The sequence below is a fragment of the Pan paniscus genome, chromosome X (assembly GCF_029289425.2).
Source record: "Pan paniscus chromosome X, NHGRI_mPanPan1-v2.0_pri, whole genome shotgun sequence".
In the NCBI taxonomy this organism is placed as follows: domain Eukaryota; kingdom Metazoa; phylum Chordata; class Mammalia; order Primates; family Hominidae; genus Pan; species Pan paniscus.
In genome coordinates, this window is record NC_073272.2 from 123,030,224 (window position 1) to 123,048,406 (window position 18,183).

Below are 18,183 nucleotides of genomic sequence, written 5' to 3' on the forward strand. Positions count from 1 at the left end.
TGTGGTAGTTCGTAACAGCAGCCCTAGGAAAGTAATACAGTGGATAAGACTACCGGTGCCTTAGCACAAATTGAAGCAGTGCCACAAAATAGTACTAGTAGTCATTGTGTTTGTTACCACCATATGCTGTTTTATTAAAAACGTCAGTTGCACTTGTCTTATATGGAGCAGTGAAAAGTATTCATGTTATAAATATTGACCCTTGAGAACACGGTTTTTAAATATTTTGTATGACAAATGGAAAATATGCATAAAGCACTTCTGCTACATCTTGAAGTATAATCACTGCCTCGAAGACAAACACTTGTGCAATTTAAAAGCAACTCTTTTCATGAAACACCATTGGTAGTTGAAAGAATTACTGACAGACAAACTTTGGTTATTCAGACTTGGATTTTGGGCAGATGTTTCTCTAAAATTAACAAAGTGAGGCTGTCACTTCAAGGAAAACAACTGACAGCATTATTTGTCAATTACAAAATTCAAGTTTTCATGTAAAAATTAGAGTTTTAGAAAACTTGTAGTAGATACTACTTAGTCCAGGGCCTGATAGCTAGGCTTGTTCTCTCCTTTTGAATCAGAGGCCGCTGCTGCAAACATGCTCTACCAGATCCTCAATCAAGCCAAGAAGCATCTGAGCATGATTCTCCTCTTTGAGTTTATTGGAGATGGAGGTACTGGAGCAGCACTGTATGTTTTATATCCAGCATTGTTCAATCCAGATGTTACTTGGGACAGAAAAAATGACCCAGAGCCCTGGAACAAACTGGGTCCCAACGATCAATACAAGCTCTACTCAGTTAATGTGGATTACAGCAAACCGAAGAAAGAAGGTCTTGTAAAATTGCTTTAGAATGAAGGTCCTCCAGAAGCCATCTCCACAATTTTCCACTTAACTAGGAAATTTGTATCCTCTAAATGCATGAAATCATGTTGATGTATTGTGTAGGAGGTTACACTCATTAATAAATATTTGAAACTTACAAAAAAAAAAGAAAACTTGAGTCTGCCACCATAAGCTGTACAGCTTTCTGAAACATAAATACTTTCCTGATAAGATCAATGGTGATAGTAACAAATGTGATATTGTATCATGAAATATGTCAATATTTGGAAAGGTTTGCATAACTCAGTGAAGCAATATTTTTAAAATAATGAATGCATGATGCTACAAAATCATTCATAGGTAAAAATTCCACTCCAGGTGAGGATAGGCAAATGGATTTTCATGTATAAAAACACAAACAGTTCATTGATATAGTTTCAGTTTGCATTTTGGAACTAACCTCCAAGAAACTTCCAATTGTCCAATTTTGGTATAATATCAAAAACCATCCACAATTATCTGCATAGACTACTTAAAAACTCCTGTCTTTTCCAACTACACATATGTGTGAGATAGGACTTTCTATATTTCACCCAGAACATATCATATCATATCACAGAAGAGTGAATGCAGAAACAGATAAGGGAATCCAGCTCTTTTCTATTAAGACAGAAATCAAAGAGATTTGCAAAAAATATAAGCCCATGTTACTTTTCTCACCAAATGTTTTTGTTTTGAAAAATACAGTTGTTTTCATAAAATAATTTGTGCTAACTTGTAATTGATGTATTATCACTTTTAAATGAATACATAAATAAATATTTTTAATTTCTATTTTAATTTCTAATACAGTAAATAATAGTATATTTAACTCAGATAAACAAAGGCTCTTTGGGGTCCTCAATAATTTTTAAGAGTAAAATTAAACAGTTGGAGAACTACGGCTCTAGAAAAACTCAGGCCCGGGAACGGTGGCTCACTCCTGTAATCCCAACAATTTGGGAGGCCAAGGCTGGCAGATCACTTAAAGTCAGGAGATTGAGACCTGCCTGGCCAACATGACGATACCCCGTCTCTACACAAAAATTAGCCAGGCATGGTGGCACGCACCTGTAATCCCAGCTACTTGGGAGGCTGAGGCAGGAGGATCACTTGAGCTCGGGAGGCAGAGGTTGCAGTGAGCCCAGATCAAGCCACTGCACTCCAGCCTGGGCAACAGAGCAAGACTGTCTCAAACAAAAAAAAAAGAAAAACTCTTACACATATGCTGAAGAAAACGTGTTTATCACAGCTTTGTTTGAAACAATGAAAAGATGAAAACAATGTAAATATTTAAGAAGAGGTGAATGAATAGGCAAAATGTATATATTCATAAAATGTAATAATATGTAACTGTTGAAAGAAGAGTTACAAGTATTAACATGGGTGAATCTCACAAACATAATGGTGAGGAAGTTGTCAAATTCTTTGTAAAGAGTGATAGATTTATATACATTTACATAAAGTCAAAAGATACTCATAAATCATACCAGATTTTTGTCTATGTGTATATATATATATATATATGTAGTAAAATTAAATACATGAAAATGAATGAGAAGAATGTCCACCAACTTCAGGATATGGTTCTTCTGAGAATGAAGAGAATGATTAGGAAGAAGTACAAATTGGACTTGACCTCTATCTATAATATTTTATTTATTTAATAAAATAATTCAAAGCAAGTATCATAAATCATTAGCATATGTTAATTCAGGATGATAGGTACACAGAGCTCTCTTTTATTAAATTCTCTTCCATGTATGTTTTGACAGTATTGCCCTCTCTCAGTTCATATATCACAGTCATGAGGTCTCCAGGGAGAAGAGTGAGAATTCCACAAAACAGAGTGGGTTTCAGTGGTGGTCTCACCTCTTCACTATCTTTCAGAAGATTGCCATGAATTGTTGTTTATCTGCAAATCATAAAAGGATTGTGAATTATACTATCTAGTTTTAAATAAAACAGTCCTTAAAACGTGGGTAAAGAGCTTGAATAGATTCTTACAAAGAAACCAATTGAAAATAATTATGCAAATGGCAAGCTGGATAAAGAGCCAAGACCCATCAGTATGCTGTCTTTAAGAGATCCATCTCACATGTAAAGACACACATGGGCTCAAAAAGGGATAGAGGAAAATTTCCCAAGCAAATGGAAAACAGAAAAAAGCAGGAGTTGCAATCCTAGTTTCTGACAAAATAGAATTTAAACCAACAAAGATCAAAAAAGACAAAGAAGGCCAGGCACGGTGGCTCACGCCTGTAATCCCAGCACTTTGGGAGGCTGAGGCAGGCAGATCACCTGAGGTCGGGAGTTCGAGACCAGACTGACCAACATGGAGAAACCCCATCTCTACTAAAAATACAAAATTAGGCAGGTGTGGTGGCACATGCCTGTAATCCCAGCTACAAGGGAGGCTGAGGCAGGAGTATCACTTGAACCCGGGAGGCAGAGGTTGCAGTAAGCTGAGATCATGCCACTGCACTCCAGCCTGGGCAACAAGAGTGAAACTCCATGTCAAAAAAAAAAAAAATTCACTAAAACCCACACAACTACATGGAAATTGAATTACTTGCTCTTGAATGACTCTTGGGTAAATAATGAAATTAAGACAGAAATCAAGAAGCAATTTGAAACTAATGAGAACAAAAAGACAATGTACCAGAATCTCTGGGAAACAGCTAATTCAATATTAAGAGAGAAATTTACAGCACTAAACACTCACATCAAAAATCTAGACAGATCTCAAGGTAAGAACTTAACATCTCAACTAAAAGAGCTAGAGAACCAAGAGCAACAAATCCCAAAGCTAGCAGAAACAAGAAATAACGAAGACCAGAGCAGAACTGAAGAAGATAGAGACACGAAAAACCCTTCAAAAAATCAACAAATCTAGGAGCCTTTTTTTTTTTTAATTAATAGTGCTCCGCTGTCTCCATGGCATCTTCCACCCACGCCGCTGCAGCTCCCCACGCTCACGCCACCTCCGCCACGTCCACCCTCAGCACCACCACCATGCGGGAGATCATGCACCTGCAGGCCGGCCAGTGTGGCAGCCAGATCAGGGCCAAGTTTTGGGAGGTTATCAGTGACGAACATGGGCATCGACCCCACAGGCACATACTATAGGGACAGTGACCTGCAACCAGAGAGGATCAACGTGTACTACAACAAGGCCAGAGGAGGAAATTATGTCCCCAGAGCGGTGCTGGTGGACCTGGAACCCAGCACCATGGACTCTATCCTTTCCGGCCCCTTTGGTCAGATCTTTCGGCCGGACAACTTCGTGTTTGGCCAGTCCAGAGCCGGCAACAACTGGGTGAAGGGGCACTACATGGAGGGCACAGAGCTGGTAGACACTGTCCTGGACATGGTCCAGAGGGAGGCCTAGAACTGCGACTGCCTTCAAGGCTTCCAGCTGACACACTTGCTCGGGGGTGGCACGGGGTCCGGGATGGGCACACTGCTCATCAGTAAGATCCGTGAGGAGTTCCCAGACTGCATCACGAACACCTTCAGCATGGTGCCCTCGCCCAAAGTGTCAGATACGGTGTGGAGCCCTACAATGCCATGCTGTCTGTGCACCAGCTGGTGGAGAATACGAATGAGACCTACTGCATCAACAATGGGGCACTCTATGACATCTGCTTCCGCACCCTCAAGCTGACCACCCCCACCTACGGGGACCTCAACCACCTGGTGTCAGCCACCATGAGCAGAGTCACCACCTGCCTGTGCTTCCTGGGCCAGCTGAACACCAACCTGCACAAGCTGGCCGTCAACATGGTCCCCTTTCCTTGCCCGCACTTCTTCATGCCTGGCTTCGCACCCCTGACCAGCCGGGGCAGCCAGCAGTACCAGGCCCTGAGGGTGCCTGAGCTCACGCAGCAGATGTTCGATGCCAAGAACATGATGGCCATGTGCAACCCGCGACATGGCCGCTACCTGACCATGGCCACCGTGTTCCGGGCCGCATGTCCATGAAGGAGGTGGACAAGCAGATGCTGAGCGTGCAGAGCAAGAACAGCAGCTACTTCGTGGAGTGGATCCCCAACAACATGAAGACGGCCGTGTGCGACATCTCGCCCCAGGGCCTGAAGATAGCCGCAACTTTCATCAGCAACAACACAGCCTTCCAGGAGCTGTTCAAGCGCATCTCTGCACAGTTCACGGCCATGTTGTGGTGCAAGGCGTTCCTGCACTGGTACACAGGCGAGGGCATGGACGAGATGGAGTTCACCGAGGCTGACAGCAACATGAATGACCTGGTATCTGAGTACCAGCAGTACCAGGATGCCACAGCCGAGGAGGGCGAGTTCAAGCAGGAGGCCAAGGAGGAGGTGGCCTAAGCTGCTCCCATTGCTTCCTGTCTGCCCCCTCGAGGCTTCTGACCTTTGACCCCCTAGGCCCTCCATCTCTGACCCCTAGACCCCCGCTTTCCCTCCAAGCCTGACTCATCCCTGACCCTAAGACTTCACCCTGACCCTAACAATACCTTCGGAGCTCACTTTACCTCTGGCTACTTCATCTCCAACCCTGGCTCCCCATTGACCCTTGAGCCCTAATTTATCTTTGACCCCCTTGAGCTCTTCCAACCTTGACATTCCTAGAAGGAGCCCCGCTTCACCCCTTCTGACTCTGGAAACCACACCTTTAACTTTGAGGGCCCTCTTTCACCCCTGACCTCTGCTTCACCTTTGACCCCTGCCCCCCATGAATCCCATTTTACCTCTAGACCCCTAAGTCCTGGTTTATGTTTGACCCCTCCCTCTGAGCTGCACTTCACCTCTGACCTTGCCTCACCTTTAACCCCTGACCTGAGCCCCAGCTCCTACCTCTAACCCCAACTTCTCTTTCACCCGTGAATCCCCTCTGACCCCAACTTCTCTTTCACCCCCTACGAATCTCATTTTACCTCTCCACCTATAAGTCCTGGTTTACACTGCACCCCTCCCTCCGAGCTGCAGTTCACCTTTGACCTTGCTTCACCTTTCACCCCCCCACAGCCCCAGCTCCTACCTCTGACTCCAGCTTCTCTCTGGCTCCCACAGACCCCATGCATCCTCCCTGCCTCACTCCCCTCAGCCCCTGCCAACCTTAGCTTATCTGGGAGAGAAACAAGGCCTGGTCCCTGTGAGGAAGAGAGGTCGCCCTTGCCCTCCCTCCCCACTTCCTGCCTCGCCTTCAATAAATAAATTGCTTAAAAAAAAGAAAAAATTAATAAAATAGATAGACCACTAGCTAGACTAATAAAGAAGAAAAAAGAGAAGAATCAAATAAACACAATTAGAAATGATAAGGGGGTTATCACCCTGACCCCACAGAAATATAAACAATCATCAGAGAAAACTATAAACACCTCTATGAACATAAACTAGAAAATCTAGAAGAAATGGATAAATTTCTGCAGAGATACATGCTCCCAAGACTGAACCAGGAAGAAATTGAATCCCTGAATAGACCAATAATGAGTTCTGAAATTGAGGCAGTAATAAATAGCCTACCAACCAAAAAAAAAAGCCCAGGACCAAATAGATTCACAGCTGAATTATAACAGAAGTGCAAAGAAGAGCTGGTACTATTTCTATTGAAAATATTCCAAACAATTGAAATGGAGGGACTCCTCCATAACTCATTTTATGAGGCCAGCATCATCCTGATACCAAAACCTGGCAGAGATACAATAAAAAAAGAAAATTTCAGGCCAATATCCGTGATTAACATCAATGCAAAAATCCTCAACTAAATACTGGCAAACTGAATACAGCAGCACATCAAAAAGCTTATTCACCATAATCAAGTAGGCTTCATCCCCTAGATGCAAGGTTGGTCCAACATATGCAAATCAGTAAGTGTGATTCATCACATAAACAGAACTAAAGACAAAAAACACATGATTATCTCAATAGATGTGGAAAGGCCTTCAATAGAAATCAATATCCCTTCATGTTAAAAAGTCTCAATAAATTAGCTACTGAAGGAGCATACATCAAAATGATAAGACCCATCTATGACAAACCCACAGCCAACATCATACTGAATAGGCCAAAACTGGAAGCATTCCTCTTGAGAAGTGGCACGAGGCAAGGATGCACACTCTCTCCACTCCTATTCAACATAGTATTGAAAGTTCTGGCCAGGGCAATCAGGCAAGAGAAAGAAATAAAAGGTATTCAAATAGGAAGAGAGGAAGTCAAATTAACTTTGTTTGCAGATGACATGATCCTATATCTAGAAGACCCCATCGTCTCAGCCCAAAAGCTTCTTAAGTTGATAAGCAAATACAGCAAAGTCTCAAGATACAAAATCAATGTGCAAAAATCACCAGCATTCCCATACACTAACAACAGGCAGGCAGAGACCCAAATCAGGAATGAACTCCCATTCACAATTGCCACAAAAAGAATAAAATACCTAGGAATACAGCTAACTAGGGAGGTGAAAGATCTCTATGAGGAGAATTACAAACCACTGCTCAAGGAATTCAGAGAGGACACAAACAAATGGAAAAACATTTCATGCTCATGGATAGGAAGAATCAATCAATATCACGAAAATGGCCATACTGCCCAAAGTAATTTTTAGATTCAATGCAATTCCCATGAAGCTACCAGTGACTTTCTTTGCAGAATGAGAAAAAAAAAAAAAACTACTTAAAATTTCATATGGAACCAAGAAGAGCCAGTAAAGCCATGACAGCCCTAAGCAAAAAGAACAAAACTGGAGGCATCACACTACCTGACTTCAAACAATACTACAAGGCTACAGTAACCAAAACACCATGGCACTGGTACAAACACATAGACCAATGGAACAGAATAGAGAACTCAGAAACTAAGACCACACACCTACAACCATCTGATCTTTGACAAACCTGACAAAAACAAGAAATGGGGAAAGGATTCTCTACTTAATAAATGGTGCTGGGAGAACTGGCTAGCAATATGCAGAAAATTGAAACTGGACCCCTTCTTTACACCTTATACAAAAATTAACTCAAGATGGATTAAAGACTTAAATGTAAAACCCAAAACTATAAACACTCTAGAAGAAAAGCATATCAACCATTTTGCAACATACAGAGAATTAATAAATGTAGGCATTGACTATCAACACCTGCTAACATCACAGAAAAAAGAGACTACAAGACATAACATACATTCTGATAGAAGAACAAAATGCCTCCAATAAAGTATTCTTGTTAAACAAAGAGAGAAAGTGGGACAGAAGGAGAGGAGGGAAGAAGGAAGAAGAGGAGGAGGAACAGTGACGATGGCAACAATGACAAAAGAACATGTTAAATATCATCATACGTGGGAAAATCCAAGCTGTGGGAAGCTCTTCAGGACAAATGACCTAGTTTCTGCAGCAAATAAATAATTTCAAAAAAAGAAAGATAACCTATAAATTAAAATACTTAAACACTATAAATTAATGATAATGCAGACCTTATTTAGATGCTAAGTCAAAGAAACTTTTAAAAATTAGGTACTCAAGGATATCCCCGAAAAACATTGATGCGAAAATCCTCAATAAAATATTGGCAAACTGAATCCAGCAGCACATCAAAAAGCTTATCCACCACGATCAAGTCGGCTTCATCCCGGGGATGCAAGGCTGGTTCAATATACGCAAATCAATAAACGTAATCCAGCATATAAACAGAACCAACGACAAAAACCACATGATTATCTCAATAGATGCAGAAAAGGCCTTTGATAAAATTCAACATCGCTTCATGCTAAAAACTCTCAATAAACTAGGTATTGATGGAATGTATCTCAAAATAATAACAGCTATTTATGACAAACACACAGCCAATATTATACTGAATGGGAAAAAAACTGGAAGCATTCCCTTTGAAAACCGGACCAAGACAAGGATGCCCTCTCTCACCACTCCTATTCAACATAGTATTGAAAGTTCTGGCCAGGGCAATCAGGCAAGAGAAAGATATAAAGGGTATTGAAATAGGAAGAGAGGGAGTCAAATTGTCTCTGTTTGCAGATGACATGATTGTATATTTAGAAAACCCCATCGTCTCAGCCCCAAAACTCCTTCAGCTGATAAGCAACCTCAGCAAAGTCACAGGATATAAAATCAATGTGCAAAAATCACAAGCATTCCCATACACCAATAATAGACAGAGAGCCAAATCATGAGTGAACTCCCATTCACAATTGCTACAGAGAGAAAAAAAATACCTAGGACTACAACTTACAAGGGATGTAAAGGACCTTTTCAAGGAGAACTACAAACTACTGCTCAAGGAAATAAGAGAGGACACAAACAAATGGAAAAACATTCCATGCTCATGGATACGAAGAATCAATACCATGAAAACGGCCATACTGCCCAAAGTAATTTATAGATTCAATGCTATCCCCATCAAGCTACCAGTGACTTTCTTCACAGAGTTAGAAAAAACTATTTTAAATTTCATATGGAATGAAAAAAGAGTCCATATACCCAAGACAATCCTGGGCAAGAAGAACAAAGCTGGAGGCATCACGCTACCTGACTTCAAACTTTACTACAAGGCTACAGTAACCAAAACAGCGTGGTACTGGTACTAAAACAGATATACAGACAAATAGAACAGAACAGAGGCCTCAGAAATGACACCACACATCTATAACCATCTGATCTTCAACAAACCTGACAAAAACAAGCAATGGGAAAATGATTCCCTATTTAATAAATGGTGGTGGGGAAACTGGTTAGCCATATGTAGAAAACAGAAACTGGACCCCTTCCTTACACCTTACACAAAAATTAACTCAAGATGGATTAAAGACTTAAATATAAGACCTAAAACCATAAAAATCCTAGAAGAAAACCTAGGCAATACCATTCAGGACATAGGCATGGGCAAAGACTTCATGACTAAAACACCAAAAGCAATTGGAACAAAAGCCAAAATTGACAAATGGCATCTAATTAAACTAAAGAGCTTCTGCACAGCAAAAGAAACTATCATCAGAGTGAACAGGCAACCTACAGAATGGGAGAAAATTTTTGCAATCTATCCATCTGACAAAGAGTTAATATCCAGAATCTACAGAGAACTTAAAAAAATTTACAAGAAAAAAACAACTCCATCAAAAAGTGGGCAAACGTCCATGAACTGACACTTCTCAAAAGAAAACATTTATGCAGTCAACAAACATGAAAAAATGCTCATCATCACCGGTCATTAGAGAAATGAAAATCAAAACCACAATGAGATACCATCTCATGCCAGTTAGAATGGCGATCATTAAAAAGTCAGGAAACAACAGATGCTGGAGAGGATGTGGAGAAATAGGAACACTTTTACACTGTTGTAAATTAGTTCAACCATTGTGGAAGACAGTGTGGCGATTCCTTACAGATCTAGAACCAGAAATACCATTTGACCCAGCAATCCCATTACTAGGTATATACCCAAAGGATTATTAATCATTCTACTATAAAGACACAGGCACATGTATGTTTATTGCAGCACTGTTCACTATAGCAAAGACTTGGAACCAACCCAAATGCCCATCAATGATAGACTGGATAAAGAAAATGTGGCACAAATACATCATGGAATACTATGCAGCCATAAAAAAGAATGACTTCATGTCCTTTGTAGGGACATGGATGAAGCTGGAAGCCCTCATTCTCAGCAAACACACACAGGAACAGAAAACCAAACACTGCATGTTCTCACTCATAAGTGGGAGTTGAAAAACGAGATCACATGGACACAGGGAGGGGAACATCACACACCGGGGCCTGTATGCGGGTGGGGGGTTAGCGTAGAAATAGCAATAAGAGAAATACCTAATACAGATCATGGGTTGATAGGTGCAGTAAACCACCATGGCACGTGTATACCTATGTAACAAGCCTGCACGTTCTGCACATGTATCCCAGAACTTAAAGTATAATTTAAAAAATAATAATAATAATACTAAAAAAGAAAAAAATATGTACTCAAAAGAAATGAAAACTTATGTTCACATAAACGCCTATATTCAAATGTTTATAGTAGCATTACTCATAATACCCAAAAAGTGAAAACCACCCAAATGTCCCCATCGACTGATGAATGGATAGATAAAATGTGGCATATCCATACAATGGAACATTATTTGGCAATAAAAAGAAATGATATACATTACTGATCCATGCTACAACATAAATGAACCTTGAAAATATTATATTGAGTGAAAGAAGTCAGTCACAAAGGATAATATGTTGTATGATTCCATTTATGTGAAATGCCCAGAATGAGTGGGTCTATAGAGACAGAAAGTAGATTGGTGGTTGCCTAGGGCTAGGAGGATGGTGGAATTGGGGAGGGGTGACTGCAAATAGGTAAATAGTTTCTTTTGGGGGTGACAGAAATGTTGTAAAATTGATTATTATGAGGGTTGCACAACTCCATGAATGCTAAAAGCCATTAAATTGTACACTTTAAGTGGGTTAACTCTATGTGAATTACATCTCAATAAAGCTGTTTTAAAAATTATGACATTTATGAAACCATTGGAAATTTGAACATTGGATATATGATAGTAATAAATTGTTGATATTTTAGCTGAAAATGATCATATACCTGTTTTTAAAGAATCCTCATCTTTTACAGACAAATATTGAATTATTTATGGTTGAAGTGATGCGATGTATAGGATTTGTTTCAAAATAACTCAGTCATGAGTAGTGTGTGGCAATATAGATAAAACAAGATTGGCCATGAGATCATTATTTTTGAAGCCAATGATGTGTATTAAGGGTTCACTGTACTATTCTGCCTAAATTTTTGTTTGAAATCTTCTCATTAAATTTTACTTCAGTGATTAAAATAATACCCCAAAGGGACTGATGTTGGATCATTGTGTACTAAAGTCATTCTGTGAGTTGGTACTTGTGTTTTACCTGAAAGGAGAAGATAGTCTCATTACCAATCATCCTTGAACAATAACAAAGACTGAAAAGGTAAGCTTTTGATTGGCTCCTTCCCATCTAAAGAATGTGATGGGGCCTGATGTGGTAGTCAGGGTACTAATTTAACTCATACATCATTTGTACTCCTAGAGTGGTGAAGACTGGTTATACACACAAACACAGACATCTAGAAGAGTCCAAAGCAAAAGGCTAACAGGACACAAAATGTACAAATCATTCAAAATGACTGATAAATTGGACCATGTTAAAATTAATAATTTCTTTCCACTGAAAGACACGATTAAGAGAGTGAATAAGTAAGCCAGCAAGGTAATTGATCTTACATGGAGATTAGATGAACTTAGACTGCTGAGGGAAATACAGGGGTAGAGGAAGCAGTGGGAAGAGCTCTGTGGCTACTCTTAGTCCCTGGGGAAGCCATTTCTGACTTTGTCTCACAGGGGTCCTTGGGGAGGGCTGCCGGTGGAATTGGGGAAAAAACACAAGGAGAGGTTGTGAACTGAACTTTGTAACAATTTCAACCAAACACGAAGTTTCCTGGACAGAACCTGGGTAAGAGGGTGAACCAGGAGTGCAGACACAGTACAGAAGTTGTGACATGCTGGGAGCCGCAAAACCTGAAAGTCCTGCTTGCTTTCCCAGTGGGGAGGCCTGGACCCTGGGGCAAGTCCTCAGCCCTGCTCACCTACTACCTGGAAATAAACTCAATGCTGTTGTGGAGGGCACAGTGAGAGTGAGACTGGCCTTTTGGGCTGTGTGGGAGCTGGGTGAGGCCTGTTACTGCCAACTTTCCCCCCAGTTCCCTGGCAACCTGCATGATGCAGCAGAGGCAGCCATAATCCCCCTGGGAATATAACTCCATTGACCTGAGAATCACACCCCCATCCCCTACAGCAGCCACAGCAAGCCCTGCCCAAGGAGAGTCTGAGCTCAGACACACCTAACCCTGCCCCCACCTGGTGGTCTTTCTCTACCTGCCCTGGTAGCCAAAGACAAAGGACATAATGTCTTGGAAGCTCAGTGGCCCCAACCACCACCTGAGAAACTTATCCACGTGACCCTAGGGCAAGCTTGTATCCTCCCTATACTACCACAGCTGATTCTCTCCTGAAAGCACCACCTCCTGGCTGGAGGCCAAATAAAACTAGCACAATAAACAAAAATACAACCAAGGACCCTCACAGAGTCTGCTTCACTCTCCTGCTACCTCCACCATAGCACGTGCTGGTATCCATGGCTGAGAGACCTGAAGATGGATCACATCACAGGACTCTTTGCAGACACCAGCCCAGAGCTCAGTAGCTCTGCTGAGTGGCTAGATCCAGAAGAGAAATAACAATCACTGCAGTTTGGCTTTCAGGAAGGCACATCCCTGAATACCCACATCCAGGGAGCACTCTGTGGGATGAAAGAATCTGAACAGCAGCCCTTGACCATCAGATCTTCCCTCTGACATAGTCTACCCAAATGAGAAGGAACCAGAAAAACAATTATGGTAATATAACAAAACAAAGTTCTTTAACACCCCTAAAATATCACACTAGCTCACCAGCAATGGATCCAAACCAGGAAGAAATCTCTAGATTGCCAGAAAAAGAATTCAGATGGACAATTATTAAGCTACTCAAGGAGGCAGAAGAGAAAGGTGAATACCAACTCAAAGAAATTTTAAAATGTTACAGGATATGAATGGAAAAATCTCCAGGGAAATAAATAGCATAAATAAAAAACAATCAAAACTTCTGGAAATGAAGGACACACAGAGAAATGCAAAATACACTGGAAGGTCTCAGCAATATAATTGAATAAGTAAAAGAAAGAACTTCAGAGCTTGAAGACAAGGCTTTCAAATTAACCCAATCTGACAAGTCAAAGAAAAACAGAATTTTAAAAATGAACAAAGCCTCCAGGAAGTTTAGGATTATGTTAAATGATGGATTCTAAGAATAATTAGTGTTCCCAAGGAAGAAGAGATATCTAAAAGTTTGGGAAACATAGTTGAGGAAATAATCAAGGAAAACTTCCCTGGCCTTGCTAGAGATCTAGATACCCAAATACAAGAAGGTGAAAGAACACCTGGAAAATTCATCACAAAAAGATAATCATGTAGGCACGTAGTCATCAGGTTATCTAAAGTCAGAACAAAGGAAAGAATCTTAAGAGCTGTGAGACAAAAGCATCAGGTAACCTATAAAGGAAAACTTATCAGATTAACAGCAGATTTCTCAGCAGAAACCCTACAAGCTAGAAGGGATTGGGGTTCTATCTTTAGCCTCCTTAAACAAAACAATTATCAGCCAAGAATTTTGTGTCCAGTGAAACTAAGCTTTATAAATGAAAGAAAGATAGTCTTTTTCAGACAAATGCTGAATTAGCCACTACCAAGCCAGCACTACAAGCACTGATAAAAGTAGCTCTAAATTTTGAAACAAATCATCAAAATGCACCAAAATAGAACCCCCTTAAGGCATAAATCTCACAGGACCTATAAAATAATAACAAAATGAAAAAAAAAAAACCAAGGTATTCAGGCAACAACTAGCATGATAAATAGAATAGTACTTCACATCTCAATTGTAACATTGAATGTAAATAACCTAAATGCTCCACTCAAAAGATACAGAATGGCAGAATGGATAAGAATTCATCCAGCAAGTATCTGCTGTCTTCAAGAGACTTACCAAACACATAAGGATTCACATAAACTTACAATAAAGGAGTGGAAGAAGATATTCCATGCAAATAGACACCAAAAATGAGCAGGAGTAGGTGTTCTTATATCAGACAAAACAAACTTCAAAGCAATAGCAGCTTAAAAACACAAAGAGTGACATTATATAATGATAAAAGGACTTGTCCAACAGGAAAATATCACAATCCTAAATATATATGTACCTAACACTAGAGCTCCCAAATATATAAAATAATTACTACTGGACCTAAGAAATGAGATAGAAAGCAACACAATAATAGTGAGGGACTTCAATACTCCACTGACAGCACTAGACAGGTCATCAAGACAGAAAGTCAACAGAGGAACAATGGACTTAAACTATACCCTAAAAAGAATGGACTTAACAGATATTTACAGAACATTCTACCCAACAACTGCAGAATATACATTCTATTCATCAGCACCTGGAACATTTACCAAGATAGACCATATGACAGGCCACAAAACAAGTCTCAATAAATTTAAGAAAATTGAAGTTATATCAAGTACTCTCTCTGAACACAGTGGAATAAAATTGGAAATCAATGATAAAAGGAACCCTCAAAACCATGCAAATGCATGGAAATTAAATAACCTGCTCCTGAATGATCATTGGGTCAACAATGAAATCAAGATGGAAATTAAAAGTTCTTTGAACTCAATGATAATAGTGACAAAACCTATCAAAATCTCGGGGATACAGCAAAGGCAGTGTGAAAAAAAAGCAAAGATGAAAGTTCATAGCATTAAATGCCTACATCAAAAAGTCTGAAAGAGCACAAATAGATAATCTAAGGTCACACCTCAACGAACTAGAGAAGCAAGAACAAACCAAACCCAAACCCAGCAGAAGAAAAGAATAACCGAGATCATAGCAGAACTAAATGAAATTAAAACAAACAAATAAACAAAAAATACAAAAGAGGGGCCAAGATGGCTGAATAGGAACAGCTCCAGTCTGTGGCTCCCAGCAAGACCAATGCAGAAGGCAGGTGATTTCTGCATTTCCAACTGAGGTACCCAGTTCATCTCACAGGGACTGGTTAGGCAGTGGGTCCAACCCACAGAGGGTGAGCAGAAGCAGGATGGGGTGTCGCTTCACCCGGGAAATGCAAGGATCTGGGGAGCTCCCTCTCTGAGCCAAGGGAAGCCATGAGGGACTGTGCTACCCACCAGGTTACTATGCTTTTCCCATGGTTTTTGCAATCTGCAGATCAGGAGATTCCCCATGTGCCTACACCACCAGGGCCCTGGATTTCAAGCACAAAACTGGGCGGCTGTTCGGGCAAACACCGAGCTAGTTGTACGAGTATTTTTTCATACCCCAGTGGCGCCTGGAACCCCAACAAGAGAGAACCATTCACTCCCCTGGAAAGGGGGCTGAAGCCAGGGAGCCAAGTGGTCTCACTCAGCAGGTCCTATTCCCACGGAGCCCAGCAAGCTAAGAACCACTGGCTTGAAATTCTTGCTGCTAGCACAGCAATCTGAAGTCAATCTGGGATGCTCCAGCTTAGTGGGGGAGGGGCATCCACCATTACTGAGGCTTTAGTAGGCAGTTTTCCCCGGACAGTGCTAAGGAGGCTGGGAGGTCTGGGCTGGGCGTGACAAAGTGGCTGTGGCCAGACTGCTTCTCTAGATTCCTCCTCACTGGGCAGGGCATCTCTGAAGGAAAGATAACAGCCCTAGTCAGGGGCTTACAGAAAAAAAACTCCATCTCCCTGGGACACAGCACCTGCGGGAAGGGGCAGATGTGGGCGCAGCTTCAGTGTATTTAATCATTCCTGCCTGCCAGCTGTGAAGAGAGCAACCGAACCTGACAAGAGGGATTCTCCCAGCCCAGCGCACCTGCTCTGCTAACGGACAGACTGCCTCCTCAAGTGAGTCCCTGACCCCCATGCCTCGTGACTGGGAGAAATCTCCCAACAGGGGTCAACAGACACCTCATACAGGAGTGCTCTGGCTGGCATCAGGCCAGTGCCCCTCTGGGAGGAAGCTTCCAGAGGAAGGAGCAGGCAGCAATCTTTGCTGTTCTGCAACCTCCACTGGTGATACCCAGGCGAACAGGGTCTGGAGTGGACCTCCAGCAAACTGCAGCAGACCTACAGAAGAGAGGCCTGTATGTTTGAAGAAAAACTAACAAACAGAAACCAGTAACATCAACATCAACACAAAGGACTCCTACACAAAAGCCCCATCCAAAGGTCATCAGCATCAAAGATCAAAGGTAGATAAATCCATGAAGATGAGGAAAAAACAGCACAAAAATGCTGAAAATTCCAAAAACCAGAATGCTGCTTCTCATCCAAATGATCGCAACTCCTCTTTAGCAAGCACAAAACTGGACAGAGAATGAGATTGATGAATTGACAGAAGTAGGCTTCAGAAGGTGGGTAATAACAAACTCCTATGAGCTAAAGAAGCATGTTCTAACCCAATACAAGGAAGCTAAGAACCTTGATAAAAGATTACAGGAACTGCTGACTAGAATAACCAGTTTAGAGAGGAACACAAATGACCTGATGGAGCTGAAAAACACAGCATGAGAACTTCCTGAAGCATACACAAGTATCAATAGCCGAATAAATCAAGTGGAAGAAAGGATATCAGAGATTGAAGATCAACTTACTGAAACAAGGTGTGAAGACAAAAAGGAAAGAACAAAGCCTCCAAGAAATATGGGACTATTTGAAAAGACCAAACCTATGATTGACTGGGGTCCCTGAAAGTTATGATGAGAATGGAACCAAGTTGGAAAACACACTTCAGGATATTATCCAGGTGAACTTCCCCACCTAGCAAGACAGGCCAACATTCAAATTCAGGAAATACAGAGAACACCACTAAAATACTCCTCGAGAAGAGCAACCCCAAGACACATAATCATCAGCTTCTCCAAGGTTGAAACGAAGGAAAAAACGTTAAGGGCAGCCAGAGAAAAGGGTCAGATTACCTATAAAGGGAAGCCCATCAGACTAACAGCAGATCTCTCTGCAGAAACCCTACAAGCCAGAGGAGACTGGGGGCCAATATTCAACATTCTTAAAGAAAAGAATTTTCAACCCAGAATTTCATATCCAGCCAAACTAAGCTTCATAAGTGAAGGAGAAATAAAATTCTTTACAGACAAGCAAATGCTGAGGGATTCTGTCACCATCAGGCCTGCCTTACAAGAGCTCCTGAAGGAAGCACTAAATATTGAAAGGAAAAACTGGTACCAGCCACTGCAAAAACATACTGAATTGTAAAGACCATCAACACTATAAGGAAACTGCATCAACTAATGTGCAAAATAACAAGCTAGCACCATGCTGACAGGATCAAATTCACACATAACAATATTAACCTTAAATGTAAATGGGCTAAATGTCCCAATTAAAAGACACAAACTGGCAAATTGGATAAAAAGTCAAGATCCATCAGTGTGCTGTATTCAGGAGACCAATCTCACGTGCAAAGACACACATAGGCTCAAAATAAACGGATGGAGGAAGATTTACCAAGCAAATGAAAAGCAAACAACAATAACAAAAAAAGCAGGGGTTGCAATCCTAGTCTCTGATAAAATAGACTTTAAAGCAACAAAGATCAAAAGAGACAAAGAAGGGCATTACATAATGATAAAGGGATCAATGCAACAAGAGCTAACTATCCTAAATGTATATGCACC

The 18,183-nt window shown here is 41.1% G+C and overlaps 1 protein-coding gene and 1 pseudogene across 1 annotated transcript; both read left to right on the forward strand.

Moving 5' to 3' along the window:
• The first annotated feature begins 598 nt into the window (after positions 1-598).
• On the forward strand, positions 599-1,102 carry LOC117977686 (cytochrome c oxidase subunit NDUFA4-like). The gene has a single exon (XM_034950163.1). The coding sequence runs from the start codon at positions 599-601 to the stop codon at positions 851-853; it is 255 nt and encodes an 84-aa protein (XP_034806054.1). The 3' UTR covers positions 854-1,102.
• A 1,857-nt stretch (positions 1,103-2,959) lies between these two features.
• Positions 2,960-8,220, forward strand: LOC100994665 (tubulin beta-4A chain-like; annotated as a pseudogene).
• Positions 8,221-18,183: the final 9,963 nt, after the last annotated feature.